Source organism: Xenopus laevis, chromosome 3S, assembly GCF_017654675.1.
Source record: "Xenopus laevis strain J_2021 chromosome 3S, Xenopus_laevis_v10.1, whole genome shotgun sequence".
In the NCBI taxonomy this organism is placed as follows: Eukaryota; Metazoa; Chordata; class Amphibia; order Anura; family Pipidae; genus Xenopus; species Xenopus laevis.
Genome location: NC_054376.1, coordinates 100,234,437 through 100,256,729, shown reverse-complemented (window position 1 = coordinate 100,256,729; position 22,293 = coordinate 100,234,437). Strand labels below are relative to the sequence as shown.

At 39.9% G+C, this 22,293-nt stretch overlaps 1 protein-coding gene across 2 annotated transcripts in view; it reads right to left on the bottom strand.

The window, feature by feature from the left end:
• unc5a.S (unc-5 netrin receptor A S homeolog) overlaps positions 1–18,376 on the bottom strand; it is a 245,473-nt gene extending 227,097 nt beyond the window's left edge. For both annotated transcript variants that reach the window (XM_041588683.1, XM_018254612.2), the window contains exon 1: positions 17,864–18,376. In XM_041588683.1, the coding sequence (XP_041444617.1) occupies positions 17,864–17,963 (100 nt within the window). In that variant the 5' untranslated portion in view covers positions 17,964–18,376. The remainder of the gene's footprint in view (positions 1–17,863) is intronic.
• Between the last annotated feature and the right edge of the window lie 3,917 nt (positions 18,377–22,293).

Sequence of the window (22,293 nt, the reverse complement as noted above, 5' to 3'; positions counted from 1 at the left end):
CCTGATTGGCTGCCATGTACCTGCTGGTCTGGGGTGAGAGGGCAAAAAAAAGCGCCAACAATGGCGAACCCAAAATGGCGAACGTCGCGCGACGTTCGCGAACTTCCGGCGAGCGCGAACACCCGATGTTCGCGCGAACAAGTTCGCCGGCGAACAGTTCGCGACATCTCTACCACCCACATGATTCCATGCACATTGCACACAAATTACAGGGAATTCAAATGTTATGCCTGTATTGGCTTATAGTTTGCTTTTAGCACTGTGACACATCCAAAGACACCTGAGTTCTGAGGAAAAGCATTGCATTGAGATTAAACACACATTACTCACTAATAAATGAAGGTCGACACTTTGGACTCATGGGGCTACCAGCGGGGGATACATTTTGCCATTGTTTGCCATATTTAAAAGACCCTTGTATTGATCATATTGGCAATAATTTATACCTTTCATTTGGAAAACCCAAATCACAAGAGCTTTATCCTAATCCTTTTCTTTTATCCCACTTACAGCCAAACATGATGCATTTCTGAGTTTTGAATTAATTTTCTGGTGGCTGCCTTTACACCGTTAACCCTCTAATGAGTTCTGATCACACTATAGGTACAACCCTATGTCAGAGAGGTAATACAATACTGGGGTCCACTGTTTCTGCAATGGTCACGTTTAATCAGAAGATCCCAAAGGGAATTCTCTACTGGCTTCTAGAGGCTTATTGTTTCTTATTTGATAAATGCAGTTGCCCGTCCCTGATATATCTAAGTCTTCAGTTTTGAACACAAACCACTCTATCATAATAGATGAAATGCTGAATTATTAATGTATATGTATGAGATTCTGTATGTCAGTTCATGCATATTATGTTCAGCATAATGTAAGGCTACTTTTCTAGTTTTCAGCAAGTAGATTTTATGTATTAGTATCAGTAGATCACAAAGACCTACTCCTGGTCTGCTAATTTATCATGACACAGTTATAATTGTGTCTTCTGATGCATCTAGCTGCATTATAGCTGCTTTACATGCTCGACTCAGTATATTCAGCTTGTCACCATACTCCTGATTTCTCTTCTGAAGTAACTGCTGTTCACATGCCTCTTGGTAAACAAATTTACTTTATTAACACTTCCATTAAATGGACACCCAAGTTTAACACCTTGAATTATTCAAGAAAGAGAGCTGTGTTCAGCTACTTGTGCTGGATGCTCAGACAAAGGCAGAAAGACACACTATGCAGTAATGCTGCGCAAGAAGAAACAAAATTGGAATACAACTTTGTGCCCATTAGCAAGTCAGTTCTTGTGCCTAATGAGCCTTTCTGCCTTTTATCTAACCTTCATGCACAAATCTAAATATGTTCTTCAGTCTGCCCAATAATTGACCCCTATCATCTACCATTCATTTATACATACATGCCACAGACACCTCCATAACTGTCAGAGTATTTATGTAACCATTTGGGAGCTTGCTGCAGGTAAAGCTAAGCACCTGTGAAAAAAGTATTGTGCAATCTTAGCTTAGACCTGTTTTTATTTATCTCTGAAACTCCCTTGGTGGGCAGTCATGGAATATGTGAATACAGTTGAATACAGCTGTTGAGTTTTACAAAAGAAGAATATGCATTTTCCATAAAGGAAGTGATGAGTGGTGGAATATATCGGTGCTATATAAATAAAGAATAATAATAACATAAACTCTTCAGCTGTTGGGCATAAGAGAAACTACTTAACTGCACAGCATACTGGCTTGGAATTCACACTTTAAAGAAGGATAGTCAGGGAAATGAAAAGCATGTAGATCCATAAATTAAAATTTTCCCGTGCGCCCTGCAATCAATGTGTTCTATTTCCCTTGACCAATTCGAAGTTTTCATGCAGGAAATCAGAGGCTGACTGCAACCACCCATGGATATTTTCTATCCCCTGCAGCACAGTTTCCAATACTGCACTCAGAGGGTGGTCGCCATTGTGACAAGCAGCCACATGCATTTTTATCTCTAGATGGCAGATGCTTTTTTTTTTCACGGTGAATATGTTAGCAAATACTCAGGCTGAGCTTTCTAAAAACCATGCTGATAAGAATTGCACATACTGTATATACTAGTATATATGGACAGGGTCGGACTGGAGCCTTGGGGGCCCACCGGAACTGCAAAACCAAGGGCCCTCTTGGCAGTCCCTGGGGGCCCCCTCCTGACCTGTGCCCGAACGCTGCACTGAATGCGTGAAAAATGATGTGACATGTGCATGTGTGGAAGAAGCCGTGCCGCATGCATGCGCAGAAAACAGATGGGCAGCCGGGGGAGCACGTCTTGGCCAACAGGGGCCCACCAGGTTTTTTCCTGGTTTCCCACCGGCCCAGTCCGACCCTGTATATGGAAAAAAACGAATAAAGGTGAGCAACAGTCAATATGATGGATGTCTACTTGCTTCCTGCCAGAAAGAAATAAGAAATATTTGGTGGCTGGGTCCTGAATCAGAGACCTGAAAATAGATGTGCCTTTGCCACAAAGTGAACAGGGTTTATGGCAGACTGAAAACATGGGTAGGTATAAGCGGATGATGCCCCTGTCAATTTTGGGCATGTTCTAATCTCAAAGGTTCACAAATTGAAATCAGATATAATCAATTATTTAAAACAGTCACTACAAGTAGGTGGTAGTAGGTAATCAAAATGATAATTGTAGTAGACAAGCAGTCAGCACAACGATTTTCACTCTTTTTTTGTGGGTGGTGCACGTCCACCAGTGGCCACTTTCCACTGGCACCACAAATGACAAAAGACTTCAGGACAGCACCAACGAATTCTTTTATATTAAAACGCCTTTATTCGTGCTTCACAGGGGCATCACGGCAACGTTTCAGGCCACATGGCCTTTTGTCAAAATGATGATTGACACAGATTGCTATCCAGATGGAGCATTTTTTAAGTGGCCAAGATCCTGGGTAATTGGGGTGCTGAACATTTTTACAGTGGAGGGTTAAGATGTAGTGATCTTTTAACATTTTCACTGCTTCTTTGGCAATATTAAAGCCTAATATGAAAGAAGTGTAACCGAACCAAGTGTGGTAGGATCACAATGTATTTAGTAATAAAAATATAATGAATCTATAGGGAATGAATTACATGTTTTGTTGCTGCTATTGTTCATGAGAAAAGTCACAAAGTACCAGTCAATCATCTGCGTGATATTACCCTTAATATATCTTAAAAACATTAAAAAAACATTGTACAAAAACAGTTTACCACACCATTTTTATACTTCCTTTTTGTCTTCAAAATGCTGGGAACAGGATCTAACCACAATTGCATTTTTAATCCCTTGCTATATGGCTTCCACCCATACTGGGGGTTATACTGACTCACTGCAACATTTGACACACTTTTCTCCTAGAGGTATTGCACTCCATTGACATCAAGTTGATTCTTCTGGTGGCACCTTTTTCTTCCTGTAATTTTGTTCCTCTGGGTTTGGTCACACAGACTTGTTACCTAGGAATCATTTTGACTCTGATCAATCTACCCCTTCATCCAAACCCTTTCAAATCTCCCTATTTTCTTCTGCAATGACCTGAACCTTACACCAGCTCAGAAGCAATAACACCAACTGTCTTATGATTTCTTACCTAAATGACTGTTCTACATATCCACGTGTCAGCTCTGCCTCTATGCAAATGAATTCAACTAATATTCTTAACACTCACATTTAATGCCCTTAGCTACCAATCTCTTCCCAACATTTCAGCTCTGATCTCAAAATATTCTCATAATATTGTGGGTGGAGTCTGGACAGGGAGTGGGTGGAGTCCAGTCAGGGAGGGGTTGGGGGAATGGGTGGAGTCTGGGCAGGAAGTGGGTGGGGATGGGAAGTGGGCAGGAAGTGGGTGGGCACTAGGCCTCTTTGAAGATTTTTTTGCAGGGGGGCCTGGCACCCGCTAGTTTCGCCACTGGTACTTCTCCTCTAATTTAATTGCATTCTGACTATAAGATTACCCTCAAGTTTTTATCTAATTCCCAGCTACAACCAATCACACTCTTTCCTCTAAACGTCCCTTCTCCTATTTAAAGAAGTCAATTGAATGCACCCTGTTCTATCAGAACTCAGTGTACCAAAAATAGTCATCACTCCTGTTTTCCAACCAATCCCATGTGTCAATTGTTTCCTATACCAATAGATTGTAAGATCTTGTGCACAGGGACCTCTAATTCTGTGCTTTAATTCTGTAAGCCTTGTTTGCTGTTATACTATTATTGTACGGTGCTGTGTAATTTGTTGGCTCTGTATAAATAAATGATGATGAATGTGTCCTGAATTTAATAAGGATTTGCTTTCGAATAGGGAGTTGAAAATCGAGGAATACTAAACAGAAGAGCTGAATTGTATCTGTCTCCCTGATGTGCAAAGCAAATTAAAAAAGATCTTATTAGTCTAAGGGCTGGTAAGGAGAAGCTCCTGTGGCATGGTATGAGTGACTGGTTTGTCCAGCAATTTTATAGCAGCTTGTTTACAAAGAGCCTAGTGAACCTCCAAGCAAAGAGACACTGCCCAGGAGAGGCACAGACCTTTGATCACCTCTCACAGCCCTGTGGATAGAGGAGCAATTAGGTAGAAGAAGAGATCCCAGTGCAGCCCTTTTAGAAACTTGTGCTCAGCAGCAATTTGCAGGAAGTGACAAATAAATAGCAGGTTTTGAGTTGTTTCACTTAGGAAAAAAACATTTGGCTCTCCTCTGTTCTCCATTTAGATTCAGTAACCAGTTTGTTGTTTAGGTCCTTGCAGCTCAGACAAAAAAAAAAAAAGATGTATTATTAAAATGTTGCCGGTTTAGAATGGAATTCATTCATTTAATAATACCTGGCTATGGCAGCTCCTCAATTGAGCATATAACTTTTTTTTCCAGAGAATGTCAGGTAGTTATTACACCAAAAAAGAATAAATCATTTGGTAAAAGCATCTCTTCTAATATTAGACAATATTGCACTTAGGCTTTTAAAGTGGGTTACTTGTTGATATACAGTGTCTTGTAAGGTAACATGCGTCAAACGGTTTGGATAGGATTGCTTTAACGACGGATTCAGCAAAGCATTTAAAATGTCGACCTGGACTGTGATAGGCAATGTGAAAAATCCTGAATTTTATACCATTGTGTTTGCTGTCATCTCTGAGAAGCTCCGCCATCTTTAATCCATTGTCTAAAGAAAGCCCTATTCAGTCAACTGTGTTTAATGGCCACTTAGATAATACTTATTCATGAACTATACCCAAAAGCCCTATCATGAAAGCTACAGGGAATTTTTCTAAACAGTGCTTAATTTTCTAAAGTGCAGTCTAACATGTAAGTGCATTTAGGGAGCTTTCATTTGCTGGTGTTACTGGTCCTTTAAGTAGCAGATAAAATAGGAAATCCGTGCTTCCGTGGCGCTATACATTTTAGTTTATTACGCCCTTCTGCATTCATGAGTGACATTACAAGTCGGTGCGTTCAGTTTGCACTTTTTCTGCATGGCCTTTAGCCATACATCAGCCAACAATCACCTCCTTTCCTATGCTGTGGCACAGAGTAATTACTTCATAACTCAGTGCTTTTCAATCAGTAAATGTGCAGCAGGGAAAGAGATAAAATAGAAAGCTAGAAGGATTAGGAGCTTTTCATAGGATATATCCCTATTTTAGGGGAGGTTTAAGTAGAAATAACTCAAGTGCTTTTTGCTGCTTTCAGCATTATAAGGGAGAGAGGTACATAGCTGGAAGACATACTGGGGGTCATTTACAAAGTTCGCGCATTTTTCACAAATGGTTGTATTGCGCATGTTTTTTCCTGAACGCTAATATATTGCACTGCTCTGCCCGTCTTTCCGGTTTTTGCGTGAATAAATTTTCGCAAATGGCGCGAAAATGAGACGGGAGTTTGCGCGAGCGCATCCAATGTGCGAGGTTGTTGTGTGCGAAAATAGCGTTGACAGTAACTTAAATTCGCAGTTTGCGAAACTGTTTTGCGAATATTTTATCAGTTGTGGCATAATTGAGTGTGCGCCTAAATATTCGCAATTTGCGAATTGTGACATATTTAAAAAGCTGCTATAGACATTCGCATTGTGAAAAAAAATTCATAATTCTGTTTGTACCCTCTTATTCAGCTTTATAAATATAACCATGCACAGGGCAAATATATTTACTTTGCGAACCAATCTGCCCTGCGCAAAGTTTATAAATGACCCCCACTGTGTACTCTGGGATGTTTGGGATTGCATAAAAGTGATGATGAGTTTATTAATAAGTTCTCACTCCTGGCAATATAAAAAGCAACACTAGATAGAAAATGTTGGCTCTGATTCTCTTGGCCATATGCTTCTCCGTCACATGGGTGCACCCAGGGTCGTACTTCCAGATGCCCCTCTGTATGTCAGTTACTAAAACCAGCAGGATGGTTGGCATAAGAGTATAGGTGGGGCAGTTGGACCCTAACTAATGATCATCTTGTACATACATTTGCTGAACAGGTCATCTACTCAAAAATTTAAGTCAGAAAGAAATTAAGCCGATCCAAACTCACCCCTAGTGTGTTATCTTTAATGCAGCTCCATTTGATATCCCGGGGTGCTCCGCCACCAACGTTCCCACTGTAGTTAGACGTGCTCAGAGAAAATGAAAGGCGGCCCTCCAGATAAAAGGATGGTGGTTTGTTGCAACAGATCATATCACCTTGATTGCATTTTATGATGTGGTAAGTAAGATTCTGGATAGTGGGGGGGCAGTAGATGTGATCTATTTGGATTTTGCCAAAGCGTTTGATACTGTGCCCCACAAACGACTGCTTTCTAAACTAAGGTCTGTTGGGCTTAATGAAGTCGTTTGCACATGGATAGGAAACTGGCTACAGGATCGGGTACAGAGGGTGGTTGTTAATGGGACATTCTCTACTTGGAGTAAGGTTCTTAGTGGGGTCCCCCAGGGCTCAGTATTGGGTCCACTTTTATTTAACTTGTTCATTAATGACTTAGGGGAGGGTGTTGTAAGTAATGTATCAGTGTTTGCAGATGACACAAAATTATCCAGCCCAATTAATTCCATCCAGGATGTGGCATCCTTGCAACAGGATCTTGACAAACTGGCAATCTGGGCAGCTAAGTGGCAAATGAGATTCAATGTTGATAAATGTAAAGTCATGCACCTGGGATGTAAAAATATCCAAGCCACTTATACCCTTAATGAGACTGCACTAGGCAAATCCATTATGGAAAAGGACCTTGGAGTCCTTGTAGATGATAAACTTGGCTGTAGCAAGCAATGCCAGTCAGCAGCATCAAGGGCAAATAAGGTCTTGAGCTGTATTAAAAGGGGCATAGAGTCACGGGAGGAGGGGGTCATTCTTCCACTGTATAGAGCACTTGTAAGGCCCCATCTAGAATATGCCGTACAGTTTTGGTCTCCATCACTCAAACAGGACATTATTGTATTAGAGAGGGTACAGAGAAGGGCAACTAAGCTGGTAAAAGGTATTGAAAATCTTAGCTATGAGGAAAGACTGGCCAAATTGGGGATGTTCACGCTGGAGAAGAGGCGCTTAAGGGGAGATATGATGACTATGTATAAATATATAAGGGGATCATATAACAATCTCTCTAATGCTTTATTTACCAGTAGGTCTTTCCAGCTGACACGAGGTCACCCATTCCGATTAGAAGAAAAGAGGTTCCGCCTAAATATTCGGAAGGGGTTTTTTACAGTGAAAGCTGTGAAGATGTGGAATTCTCTCCCTGAATCAGTTGTACAGGCTGATACATTAGATAGCTTTAAGAAGGGGTTGGATGGCTTTTTAGCAAGTAAGGGAATACAGGGTTATGGGAAATAGCTCATAGTCCAAGTTGATCCAGGGACTAGTCCGATTGCCATTTTGGAGTCAGGAAGGAATTTTTCCCCCTCTAAGGCAAATTGGAGAGGCTTCAGATGGGTTTTTTTTGCCTTCCTCTGGATCAACTGGCAGATAGGTAGTTAATAAACAAAAAAAAAAAAAAAAGGTTGAACTCGATGGACATGTGTCTTTTTTCAACCTTACTTACTATGTTACTATGTTACTATGTTACCTTGTGGTGTGGTATGATGTGATCTGTTGCTATAAACCACCATCCTTTTATCCGGAGGGCCGCCTTTCATTTTTTCTGAGCACATTTTAAATGTTTTGCTATAGGGCTTGTTAATACATCTGTGGTGTTAGAGTCTCCAAAGAGTATAAAGGTTACTCACCACACAGGGGAAGTGGCCCAGGTGGGCCGGCCGTGAGCCCTCAGCACGGGGGGGCGGACAAAACAAATATGGAGCAGGCACTCAATAAGGCAAACTTCCACCAGGCAGATAGTTCAGAGTGAAGAAAGTTTATTGTGTCCACAGCCTGACGCGTTTCGTGTTACAAACACAACGGGGCCCATTTACTTAGCTCGAGTGAAGTAATAGAATAAAAAAAAACCGTAGTCGAAGTACTGTCTCTTTAAAAAAAACTTCGACCCCCTACTTCGCCACCTAAAGTGCAATGTTAGCCTATGCGGAAGGTCCCCATAGGCTTTCTAATGTTTTTTGAAGAAAGAAAAATCGTTCGATCGATGGAACTATTTGCGGTAAATCCTTTGACTTCAATATTCGAAGTCGAAGGATTTACATTCGGAAGTCAAATATCGAGGGTTAATTAACCCTCAATATTCGACCCTATGTAAATCTGCCCCTTAATCATAGGGTTTGTTACTCTCAATTGCATTGCTAACTCTACACGTGCTACTACAACCAGAGTAAGGTTAGCAGATAATGTAAAATATCAGATCCTTCTAATAAATGCAACTGGGCTACGCTCATTTTAAACTGATTATATAAATGTAAGCAGCACAGTCCTTCTAGGTGAATATTCTAGAGCGTTCCTGATTTTCACATCATCTGATAACTTTGCCATAAGGAAAAAGTTATTCTGGGATTTGTTTCCTTTTAGACACCCACTAGGCTTATGCAGATGTCTTTATTATTCATTTGTATTTAAAGCAATGCCTCACACAGTATACAGAAACTCTGCAAAAAAATGATAAAAACTTAATTTCACAAATAAATGAAAAGTTAAAGGAACTTCTGGCTCTGGTTCAACAAAACACACACAAGTTTCAACAAAGCACACACAGTGAGTAGTGATGGGCGAATTTGTCCCATTTTGCTTCGTCAAAAAATGTGTGAATTTCCTGCGCAATTCACGAAATGGCGAAAAAATCGCGAAACGCATTGAAGTCAATGGGCATCAAAATTATGTTGACACGGGTCAATTTCGACGCCCGAGACAATTTTTATACGTGTGCCTATTTTGTCCAAATGCATGTAAGTCAATGGGCGTCCGAATAATTTTGACGCAAGACAATTTTTATGTGCGCAACTATTCTGATACGCGCCCAATTTTTTTTGGACACGGCAGATTTTTCGCCCGCAAATTTTCTTGACAGTTTCATGAATTTATTCGCTAGAATTTCGCCACAAATTTGCGCCGGGTGAAATTATTCCCCAATCACTGACAGTGAGTCTGATGGATCCAGCTACTATTTATTTAGCCTGGATAAGGAATGTGGCATTTTGTTTAGGAAGCTACCTATGAAGGGGTTTCCATTGGAGACATAATTATTTATGTATCTTTAGCAGTTTGAGTCATTTGGGGTATTTAAACCTCCCTAAAATTTCTGTGTTTGTCGTATAGAACCTAAATGCTTGCAAAATGTCTCAATAAAAGCATGCTCAGTAAATAATGCTCAGTAAATAATCATAATACACTTGGGCGTTACTAATGAGGCTTGTCTACAGGCCAATATGCAAGGCTAATGCAAGCCAAACCTCATTGTAAACTGATGCAACTCTCCCAGATCTTCTCCAAAAGGTAATAGCACATCAGGATATCATTGTTACTCCACCTAAAATATCAGGTCTTGATTTTATCATCTTTGATAGAACAAGCAGAACTATGGTTGGTCAGTTTCTGATGTGGCTTCTTCTGATACAGTATTGATAATATCATACAGTTGCTTGATCATTTTTAATATTGCGCTTCAGGTAAAACTATCAGAACACCCAATGCTAGCCTTTTAACTGGAAATCCATGTACTGCAAGTGAGTGTGCATGTTGCTTTGTGTTGCGTTGGAGATGAAAGCTAATACTGGAAGTGAATGAAGCTGCTTAGGGAATGGTTTTTTCAACTAGGGAATTTTAGGACACACAGAAAGGCATGACAAGGAAAAAAAAATTAGTGATGGTGAAAAATAAAGTAAAACACAAGGATATTTTATGTGTAGACTGCTTAATCCCATGGTACTCCCTAACTGGAAATTCTGTCTGTAGCACTGACATTTTCTTCAGGTTTTCCTGTATACACATGTGTCTTTGGATGCACCTGACCTCATTGATGTTTTCTTGTTAATCAATGCTCTTCCCCTCCTACTGGGCTTGAAGGTCTTCTGTTTAACATCTAGACTGTATGAAATGGCAGGTGCAATTTCTCATTGATGTACACACTAGTTTCAATGTATTTAATATCTGTGTAGGGGTCGTCTGCAATTTAATAGAGAATAAGGCACAGCTAGAGACATCATATCCTCAACCATATTAATACTTTACATTTATCCTGATGTACGGGTTTGCAACAATGTGCACAAACAGTTGCAACTATTTAGGTAAATCGTACTGAATTGCGTCCACAATGATGCTGGAATTCTGGGAAAAAACATTGCATTGTGGGAAAAAACAATGATTTTACTCGAAAATTGCACTTTGCACTCTTTATCAGGGTAAATGAATGCACCCTGTTTTCTTAAATTCTCTGGACATGGCAAATTCTAAAAAAGGGATCACTCCAAAATTTGGAACGTCATGCCTTAATGCTAAAAACATGTATAATCCTACACCTGTATTGCTTGATAAATATGATAGTTACTGCCGCACATATTTGCCAATCATTTCATATTGTACATATAAGGTAGCTTAAATAGGATACAAAGATCCACACTGTGAATTTAATTGTGGTCCTTATGCATTCCAAGCAAAGTATTCTTTAAATGACCCCCACACATTGTGCAACACATAACAGTATGGAATTCATGTTATGTGTAAACCAAGATAGAAGAAGACTCATTTTGTTGTACCAGTACATCTTTTCATGTAGTCTTTAATTAGGTGTAAATAGAGATTTCATATTCTCAGAATAGTCTGGAGGAAGAGTGGGAGTTGTAGGTGATAATGTGTACCATGAATAGCTAGGCCTTGATGTATAGGAGTAGAAATAGCATAAAACACCTGAGCAGTTGTATAGAAGGTGTTAAAAAAATGATTCATAACAATTTAAGGGCATATGTTGCAAGTTCTCGTGTATCTGATTTGAATACTGATGCAGTTAGTGTTAAAGAGGTTTTTAACATTCATCGATTTCTAGAGATTTTGTCAAGTCTTCAAAAAAGCAGCTATACACCAAAAATATTTTTTTTTCTACTTTTCTTGTTACGGTTTATGATATACTGGGCAGTTTGATCAAGACAGGGTAATTGGTGGTTTCAAGTCGATCAATAAGGTGTAGGTAAAAACTTTCTTTGCGTTCTCACTGTATCAGGTTCATCAAACAGAGTTAGGAGCCGCCAAAACTTGTCTTCAAAAATTAGGATCAATCACTATAGCCATTTTTTTATTTAGTTGCACTACATGTTTCGGATCTAACTGATCCTTCCTCAGTAGGTGAACACTGGCACCTGAGGAAGGATCAGTTAGATCCGAAACATGTAGGGCAACTTAATAAAAAAATCACTTGTTTGATGGCTACAGATCTCCAGAGGGATTTATCCTAATTGGTGGTTTCTTTACATGCCAGACAGAATGTTGGTCATTTATCGGCACTACTTTATCCACATTGAATTGACACGAGGATCTATTTCTGTACACAAACCTACTGTGCTTGATTGTTCACCAAACATGGGACTATCCCATGTCTTTACTTGCCCTTTAGAACAATTCCATATTAATTGGCAGATAAAACACAGAGGCAAAGTTATTTAACCAACGATCCCTTAAATGTCTTTATAACATCAGTTTCCTGTTAACGATAAAGGCCTCTGCCAGGCAGGCCTGGGCCAAGCTGGCCAGGCGCCCAAGGCAATGCGGCAGGCCACTGCACCCCCTCCCTGGCATGTGCGCCAGCCCAATGTAATGATGTGCAGTGGGGGGTGAGTGCATGGAGGAGAGCACTGGAGAGTGCCTGTGGGTCTGGACCAGGGTAATCGAAAGAAGATAGTCGTGCTTGGTGCCGCCACTTTGTTGCGCCCTAAGCACGTGCCTCTTCTGCCTACCCCTAGTTCCGGTACTGCTGCTAGGTAAGATCTGCTGTGCAGGTATATGATTAGAATATGTAAATGAATCCTTATTTGCTAAAGCTATGCAAAGGTCAAATTCACTTTCAGCAGTAAATTTAGATTTTAAAAGAATTCCACAAATGCATTATGTATAAGAAAAATTATTTATATCATTTAATATAATAATTATTTAATATTATTTAGTATAATAATGTGTATTATTATTTTGTGACTGTGAACATTTTCAAATTTGCTTAACTGAGAAGAACCACTTCCTAGTTTTTTCAGAATATCTGAAGACCGCACGCTTTTCATAAATATTTTCCAGTGAGTGTGTGTATTCACACATGTATTGATTTTTTTAGGTGGTGTTTCTATAGTTACCATGGTAACTACTGAGGTCATGGGACACAAATTAGGGGATAAACACCAAGTAAACAACCCTGTGCTTCTTCCCACATTTCTTTATTGAAAATGGATTTTGGTCAGTCATCATCTGGCCATCATCTGGAGATGGTATAAGTTAATGAGCCATCAGCAAAGAATCTCATGTGCAGTAGTCCTGTTACTTACAGTATATAAATATGTGTGTGTATTCAAGTTACCTGAGAGTTTGAGAGACGTTGAGTTTATGGCAAAAACAATTCTTATTCTTTCTATATACAACTTTCCTAACATGTAACTATATCCACTAAGGGCGTAGATAGCAACGAGACAGTATAATGGTAAAGAAAATAGCCTCATGGGTGGGATTTGCAGGTTTTGGCCAGGAAGACTGGAACATCTTGATAGACATGGACCATATCCACAGCCTGATATGATCTTCATCTTCTGAGTCTATACTTGCCCGTACATTATATAATCATTGGCCTGTAAAGTCCCAAACATTTTTGACTGAATTCCCATTACACCTTATAACAGGCTGGTCCACAGTTTTGGGTCCTGTGGAGCTCTGGGCCTGTTGCTGATATCCTCTCTGTCCTTATTTTAATCCACCACTTGTTTTAATTAGATAATAGTATGAGAATCATTACTAAAATAAGCATTCTGTACATAGGATTTAATGAAGGAGGACTGTATAGTCACTTGACATTTGCAATATTAAAAGAATTAAAATGAATCGTGCAAAGGTAATTTCCAGAAGGAGAAGTGTTAATATTATGTGTGTGTGTGGGAGTTGGTGACAGTCTTGGGTCACGGGTAGAATCATTAGTGTGTCAGAGGGCTCGGTGTAATGATTAAATGGTGTAACTGTGGGTGCAGGAGTACTTGATGCAGTCTAATAGCATTTAATGTAAATCAAGTAGAATTGCCTAACATAAAAGTATAATGTATAGTATGATGCCAATCATTTTATATCAGATGCTGATTCAACAACATTTTTAACCTTGAGAGACAGAATTTGATTTAGAAAACTTGTTAGAAAAAGTGAGCATTCATATAAAGAGTTCATCTTCATAAGTGACCTATATTTAATGGAAAACTAGTCACAAATAAATGGTGTAGATAATGGTTACTGAATCTTGAAGGGCAGGCAGCAATAATACATTACTGTTATTCATCCTTGATTAACAAACAGACTGGCCCCACCTCTGTAGTTTCCATTTGATTGTACATTGATGGGCAAGGTTCAGGGCAATTGTGGGAGATGGAGTAATACATATTGGTATGAAGTGCATTATGGTGCAAAGGTAGAACAGAGGGGGCACCTAGAAATGATTCAGAGATCTCAAACTTGTTACCTTTGGGCTGTTGTTAGACTGCAGCTACCAGGATGCCCCCCTCAACAATAAAATGGATATGTAATTTGTATTTGTATAAACAGTTTCTCACTAAAAAGACCCATTTAATGCTGGGAGGACTGAGGGCCTATACCCTACCCCTCCCCCCTCTACTAAACCTGCCTAGGTGCAGCATAAGACACATTGATGGAAACAAATACCTGCTCCATGATGGAAGCAGTACCGAACATCAATTGTCTAAAGAATCATCATCATATCTGTTTCCATGAATAGATCCTCAAGTATAGTACCAAAGCTTTACTAAACCAGAATACATGGAATAGTAAAAAAAAAATTACATTAATTAGTGCAACATCTGAAAAAAATAAAAAATATTTTCTAGTCTGCAGAGTTTACAGTTAGAACACTTGAAGAAATTGTCTTTTTATGAAAAGACATGCTCATCCTTGGAACATTCTTTTAATACCAGACAGTGGCACTATCCCTTGCTACTTTTTCACACTTGGAAACATTGTTATTTCAATCCAACTGATTGTCACTAAAGGACAGTGTGGCTGGAGGAAAGCTCAGTGTAGCTGATCAAGGAAGGCTTGGAACTTAAAGGAATACTGTCATGTTTTTTTCAAAACTCATCAGTTAACAGTGCGGCTCCAGCAGACGTCTGCACTGAAATCAGTTTCTCAAAAGAGAATTTTGAGGCATGAGGCTAGACATATTGTCAGTTTCCCAGCTGCCCCAGTCATGTGACTTGTGCTCTGTCACTCTTTACTGATGTACTGCAAGTTGTAGTGCTATCACCCCCTCCCTTTCCCCCCAGCAGCCTAACAGAACAATGGGAAGGTAACCAGATAGCAGCTCCCTAACACAAGATAGCAGCTGCCTGGTAGATCTAAGAACAGCACTCAATGGTAAAATCCAGGTCCCACTGCGACACATACTCCAATGGTATCGCTACGGAGCGCCGATCAAAGCAGTCACGGAGTCAGGCGTTTCAATATCAAATTATTGGCTTTATTAAGCGCATTAAAAGTACAGTGGAGGGGGATTACAACTAACGCGTTTCGTGTCAGCAAACCTGACACTTCATCAGAGTGACCACTGCGACACATTCAGTTACATTGAGTTACATAAACAACAGCCTGCCAGAAAGCAGTTCCATCCTAAACTGCTGGCTCTTTCTGAAAGCACATGACCAGACAAAATGACCTGAGATGGCTGCCTACACACCAATATTATAAATGAAAAAAAATACACTTGCTGGTTCATTAATAACATTTTATATTGTAGAGTGAATTATTTGCAGTGTTATCAGTGTAATTTAGAAATAAAAACTACGCCATAATCCCTTTAATGCCAACGCCATAACTGTTGGAAGCAGAAGTGCAAGATGTTGTTCATCACTCAGGTGTCACTTTTTAAAGTAAAAAAAAAAAAAGAACCTTTAGGAGAAAGATTACCTGTCTTAATAGTCCCAAGTGTAAAAAATACACAATAAGGTGTTCCTGTGCAAAAGCAAGGTATACAAAATGTCTTCATTTTCATGCAATCACAGCAACACCTTCAACACACACACAGCTGCTGTGTACAAGTAAGCGTTTAACATATACTATAATGAGCTCACATTAACACTGCTCACGAATGCATCCATATTTACACATACCCATCTGTGCCTTAATGTAGGTACAAAAACCCGCACTGTTAAGCATACCATGCTTGGATGAAAATAACAGTGCCTGAATGAGGCTCCACATTTCTAAATTGATATCGCGGGCATACCAGCTCCGTCTTCACCTGTGACTAATGCTGTCTTGTAGCTGAACACACAAAAACAGATCCGCTCAAGCACGTGAGCAATTTCTGCATACCAGAACCATATTTTTAACCCAAGAAGGAACTGATAATAAGTCACCTAAAGGGGGTAAATAGGTACCTATGCTTGCGGATAATACACATGGGGTCTCCTATATATCCTCCTATATATCCTAGACATGCACACAATCCATTTAGAATCTTTCATCCAAAATATGTATCCACTAAAAAAAAGTACTAATGCAACCCCACCATTGCATCGAAATGGGAAAGATTTATTTTTTAATATACTGGACCCTGAAGGCAAACACTCATATTACAAACGTAAACAAATACACACAGTACACCTTCCTATAACAACAATATGTAATTATGCACTTATGAGCCAGTCAGCTTTGTCTTACAGTCACATGAAAGAAACCTACAGTATAAATCAGTGCAGAAGCTGTTCAGTACTAAATGTGTTAAGGAAAGGACATCTATAATAAAGCATTAAGCTGGGATGTACCCCACCTGCAGCCCATGCTCACACACAGTACAGAAAGGGTAACCTTTGTTTGTACAAGCTAATATATTAACCTCCCTTACTGTAGTGCCACTTTAATCCGAATCAAGTTTTGAGTGCTGAGAGCAGACTGAGGGGGTAATGGGGGCATAAATTATGGCAACATTTGTGTCTTGGAAAATTGAAACCATAAAGCCTACTGTGTGAGCAAATTCAGCAGACATGGGTTAATAGCTACAATCCTGCAATCCCCCATGCAGTTGACCGTAGTAGTAAGTCAGCTTTCACAGATTCATAGGTACATCTCCTGAAATGGCAAATCAAACAGTGTTTACGAAACCCAGTTTTCCTGTGACTAATTTATACCATAGACCTGCCAGTTCTGTGACACTAAATAGCCACCTTTACTGTGTATCATTCACCTGCATGGCACTAAATCAACCATGCCAGAAGTCACAGTGCGATGCCAGGCCCTACTAGCGGTGAGTTATTAAAATGATATCCCAAGAGAACATGGGCCAGTGCCAGTAAATAATAAAGCAAGGTGAATCCTTGGCTTTTTGACCCCATTAAAACCAATAAATACTGAGACCAGTAAAAGCCACTCAGCAGGAGATCGGAATATCTGGATATCACCTGTGCTGGTCTGTGACTTAAAGGAAAAATAATCACTTCACTATACTTAGCATTAACATTACACTTACCATGAATGTGTCACCGATGCTACTTTATATGTATGCTAAAAAAAATTATATGAATGTATATATGTATACATGCAGAGATTTGTGAACATAACATGCTGTGTGTCTGTGAAGAGTATGTGTTATAGTGAATGTGCGTATGTGCATTTGTGTTAGTGTGTGCATTTGTGTTAGTGTGTGCATTTGTGTTAGTGTGTGCATTTGTGTTAGTGTGTGCATTTGTGAGACAATATGTTTGCCAAGAAGTGTGTGGGTTGTGAGACAGTGTTTGAGAGAGTATCTCTATCATTTTATGATTATCTATCTATCCATCCATCCATTATCTTTCCATTATATACACATGAAATAGTATAGTACAGTATTGTGTATAAGGCTTTTTCTAGCTCCTGGATAGTAAAACAATCATCATTTTTAACCGGCCAATTTTAAATGATTACCAGTCCCCAGATTTGTTTTAATTGCAATCTGGACAGACATACAAAATTATAAGCAGCAGTACATTTGTCATATTTGCATGCATGGACATTATTATCTGGCATGCATACATCTTGTATGACATGCAGTTCATAATACTGTTTATCTTTTCTGCTTTTCCCAAGATAAAACAGTTGGAATGCAGTGGAATCAGAGATGAGGGGTACCTAACATCGTAGACAAGGGACACAGAGTACTGCTAGTCTGGCATAAAATCACAAGTACCTAGAACAGCACAACTTTCACTGTTGGGGTGCAGGGAAATGGGGAACAGTCAAACTCACCAGAGGGGGGAAGCTGCAAGCTGAGAAAGCCACTGACAAGCAGGAAACAGGCTGCACCCATCCTGTTGTCCAGGTTGGAGTCCACCAGCCATGAGCCCATTGCAGAACAGAAGTTAAGGTGTCACTGAATGTGAGAGTGTGAAGTCGCAACCTGGCTGGTTTTAGGGTGTCCCTCCATTCCGCAGTACATGGCAATACTCTTCTCTCTCAGAAAGATCCATATGTTCTCTGTCTTACTGTATGGTGCTGACCCCACAGAGCACCTGACTTTCCAGGTGTGAGCCCTTGGCTGTTTTTCAGGGGTGTCAACACATCAGCAGGTTCCACTTTGTGAGATATGATCAGACACAGTCCCTTCTTCTGCTCGTCTGTTGCCTGCTCTCACTACTCTACACTCCCCAGCACTGGCTTCTGTGTGCTCCACAGCAATGCAGAGCAGAGAAAGAAGAACGAGCCAGTGTGCGATAGAAAGGAACATGCAGACACAGGATGGAAAAACACGGTCTGGATCACAGCTGGTTGAATGGATTGGAGGAAATGCAACAGCTGGTTAAAGTGGCAGCTTCTGTGATGCTGATGGGAGAAAACAGGATTGCGGCAGCCGCAGGCAATCTAACCCCAGCTGCTTTCTGTCATTGATGGGGGAAGGGAGTGTGTGCATATAATGCAGAAAGAGATTGAGATTTATGCAACAGAGGATAGCAAAGACTGTATTCACAATAAGAAACCAATACTGTTTAAGTGAGAGCTCCAAGGGGAACTTTATCAGAAGGCTTCAAGCTATCTAGGATCTCAATTGGCAGCACAGAGAGCTAATAAGACTTTTTGTTGCCAGGGGGCCAAGAGGGTCATTGCAGAGACTAATCCCCTTGCCTTTTCATGGCCATTAGTATACTACACATACATTTTGTTTCTATGAAATATAATCACTTTGTGCGCCCGCAAAACTTTAATAGAATAAATGTTCTGTGACTCAATTTGAATAGAAGAGCCAGCACTGAACATCAGTCCTGAAAAACAGTATTTGTGAAACATGCTGAGTTAGCAATTTTGCATCCAGTTTCCAGTCTGCATTTCTGCACAAAAACAGAATTCTGTCATCAAGGCTTCACCAGCTGACAGTCTCTTCTGCTTCGATATCATCTAGCAGCCAACAAAAGAATCTTGATGAGCAGTACGGAGTTATTAAACGAAATTCTTCTGGGTGCCAACACCGAAGAAAAACAAATGAAGAAGACAAAAGAAATCAGCAGGACTTGTGGATCTGATAAATCAATTGCAAATTGTGCACCCTAGCTTTTTTCCAATTTTGTACCCTATAATATAAACTTAATAACTCCCAGACAATCAACTTGTCTAATAAGTGCTATTAAGCAATGACAGCTCTATGGTATTCTGGTTTCTCTGGGGCATTATGTTACTGCATGACTTTTGGTTCTGCAATTAAAGAAAGCGAAGGCAGAACTTCCTGTAACTTTCAACCATTCAGTTTGTGTGAAAGATAAAGGATACCTTGGGGGCTCCAATTTAATGAACAAAATCCAATGAAATATAATTTTGTGCTACTTTAGAAACAACAACTAAAACAGTTTTGGCCATCCTAAATGTTCTGACTCTCAGAGCAGGGTCAAGTAGTATTTGTCTTAAAGGCAATACAAGTTAGTCTGGAACCCTGAACCCAACCCCCTCCATGCCAACACACACCTTTACCGCTACATTCAGGGCCGCCATCAGGGGGGGACAGGGGGGAGAGTTGTAGGGGGCCCGAGGGTAAGGGGGGCCCGGCCACGCCGCACTTTCTTTGTTGTGTGATGGGGCCCTGGGCACCAATTTTTTTTAAACTTCTTGGGGTGTCAAGTTTTTTACATGGACGTTTAAGGGGGCCCTGGCCACCAATGTTCTTCTAACGTGGTGGAGCCCTCTCCACCAATTTTTTTTTTCTTACCATGTGGGGTCCTAGCCACCAATATTTTTTAATGGGGGGCCCTGACCACAAATGTTTTTTATGGGGGCCCTGACCACGAATGTTTTTTTATTGGGGGGCCCTGACCACAAATATTTTTTTATTTTAACATGTTAAAATGTGGGAACCCTAGCCACCAACGTTATTTTTTTTACTGTGTGGTGGGGGGGTGGACCTGTAGGGAAGGGAGGGCGGACCTATAGGTGGGGCTTGTGGTGGGCGCAGCCCAGGGGGGCCCAGGAAATTTTTTCATATGGGGCCCTGCAATTTCTGATGGCGGCCCTGGCTACATTCATTTAGATCCCTCATGTTGAGCCCCACATGTGACAATTTTTTTTCTACCAATTTGCTCATGTTGAGGTAGGGATGATATCAGGATACATATTGCAAAGTTTTAGATCAATCAATATACCCAGGGAGTTTATGCAGCAAATACAATATATCTTCCTGCTTTAAGCAATTAGGATGACAGATGGGAACTAAGTGCTCTCTCATTTCTTTGTCAAATTCACCAGTAGGTGTTTCACATGGACGAACATCTCCATTAAATTTTCTCTGCCCAGGTTGATTGTGAATGTGAACCAGGCCCACTGAGCCACCCAGCATTGTTTGAAAGCACCTAGTTTTGCAGCTTGCAGACAAGCTAAAGTATTATTAACCATTGCTACCACAAACGTGTTGTTAATAAAGTATTCTATGAACTTTTTGAATACCAAAACCATAGTTGGCAATTCAAGTTCGAAGAGGTTTTTGTTTTCTGGTTTTCTGGTGATGGCCTCAAACTGTGACTTACATATAGGCACACAAACTTTCATATCATTCTGAATTATAACTCCAGACAGTGTCAAATCCTTTTATCAGTGTGTATAATAAATTGGAGGTGATAATTTGCATAGACCAGAAATTGGGACTGAAGCTAATGTTATAAATACTTGCTGATATGGTTCATGCCAGGGCAAGAGCCTTGCCTCAGGGGGCACATTACCAGGGATGAAAAAAACTAAATTTAAGAGTGAAATGTCTGCCTTTTTAACCAGGATTCGTCTCTTTTTGTGAAAGCACCCTCTGATATGTCCATATGCAGGAAAGGTAAGGGCAGGAGTGGGCATTGTCTTTGTCAACATGAGCAGCAAAAAACTGAAATATGCTTCTAGGCACAGATGTTCTCTGAGATTGAAGATCCATGCATGTAATGTATCTTCTACATATCATCATAGCATATTAGTCTGGCTCCGTAGCACCCACAGCATATTGGACCATGTGCAATGCCAGCAACACCAAAAGGAAAACCAAGGAGAGGGAAATATGGAACTATAGGGAACAAAAATCAAGTTATAGATCTGCACTGTCAGTGAGCTGCTATAACATGACTGGCAAAGTAAACCCCCCCCAATGCATAATGGAGTTCTTTTATAATCTATTTGTGAGGGATTAATTTTATATATTAGTAACAAATAACGCTTGTGCTATACAGTTACACTCCCAAAAAAAAATAAAGAATTTGAAAAGTTTAATTTGAGCTTCAGTCACAAGACAACAAAAGTGGTCTTCAATTAATGCTCTACTGGCATAGGTTTGCAGATCTAGAGATTTGTTTTATGTAAATATTAACATTTTTATTTTTCATTTGTTTTATTTCTGTAGTCTATTGTGAAAGAACAACAAAAAACTACTGAGTGTACTGGCTGGAGTCTACAATGCCTTGTAAAAATAATACTAATATATGATTATCCAAAAACAGCAAGCCCATTAAAGGGATTCTGTCATGATTTTTATGATGTAGTTTTTATTTCTAAATTACACAGTTTACACTGCAAATGCATTATTTTTAGTTGTAATATTGGTGTGTAGGCAGCCATCTCAGGTCATTTTGCCTGGTCATCTGCTTTCAGAAAGAGCCAGTACTTTAGGATGGAACTGCTTTATGGCAGGCTGTTGTTTCTCCTACTCAATGTAACTGAATGTGTCGCAGTGGAACCTGGATTTTATTATTAAGTGTTGTTCTTAGATCTACCAGAGAGCTGTTATCTTGTGTCAGGGAGCTGTTATCTTGTGTTCGGGAGCTGCTATCTGTTACCTACCCTGTTGTTAGGTTGCTGGGTGGAAAGGGAGGGGGTGAAATCACTCCAACTGGGTGGAAAGGAAGGGGGGGAAATCACTCCAACTTGCAGTACAGCAGTAATGAGTGACTGATGTGTAACAGCGCACAAGTTACATGACTGGTGGCAGCTGGAAAACTGATAATATGTCTAGCCCCAGGTCAGATTTCAAAATTAAATATAACAAAATCTGTTTGCTCTTTTGAGAAATGGATTTAAGTATAGAATTCTGCTGGAGCAGCGCTATTAACTGATGTGTTTTGAAAAAAAAAATCCAATGACAGTATCCCTTTAATGATAATGTACTAAATATCTATAGATTTTTATCATTAAACTTATTAACCAACAAACTGGATAATCCATTCAGA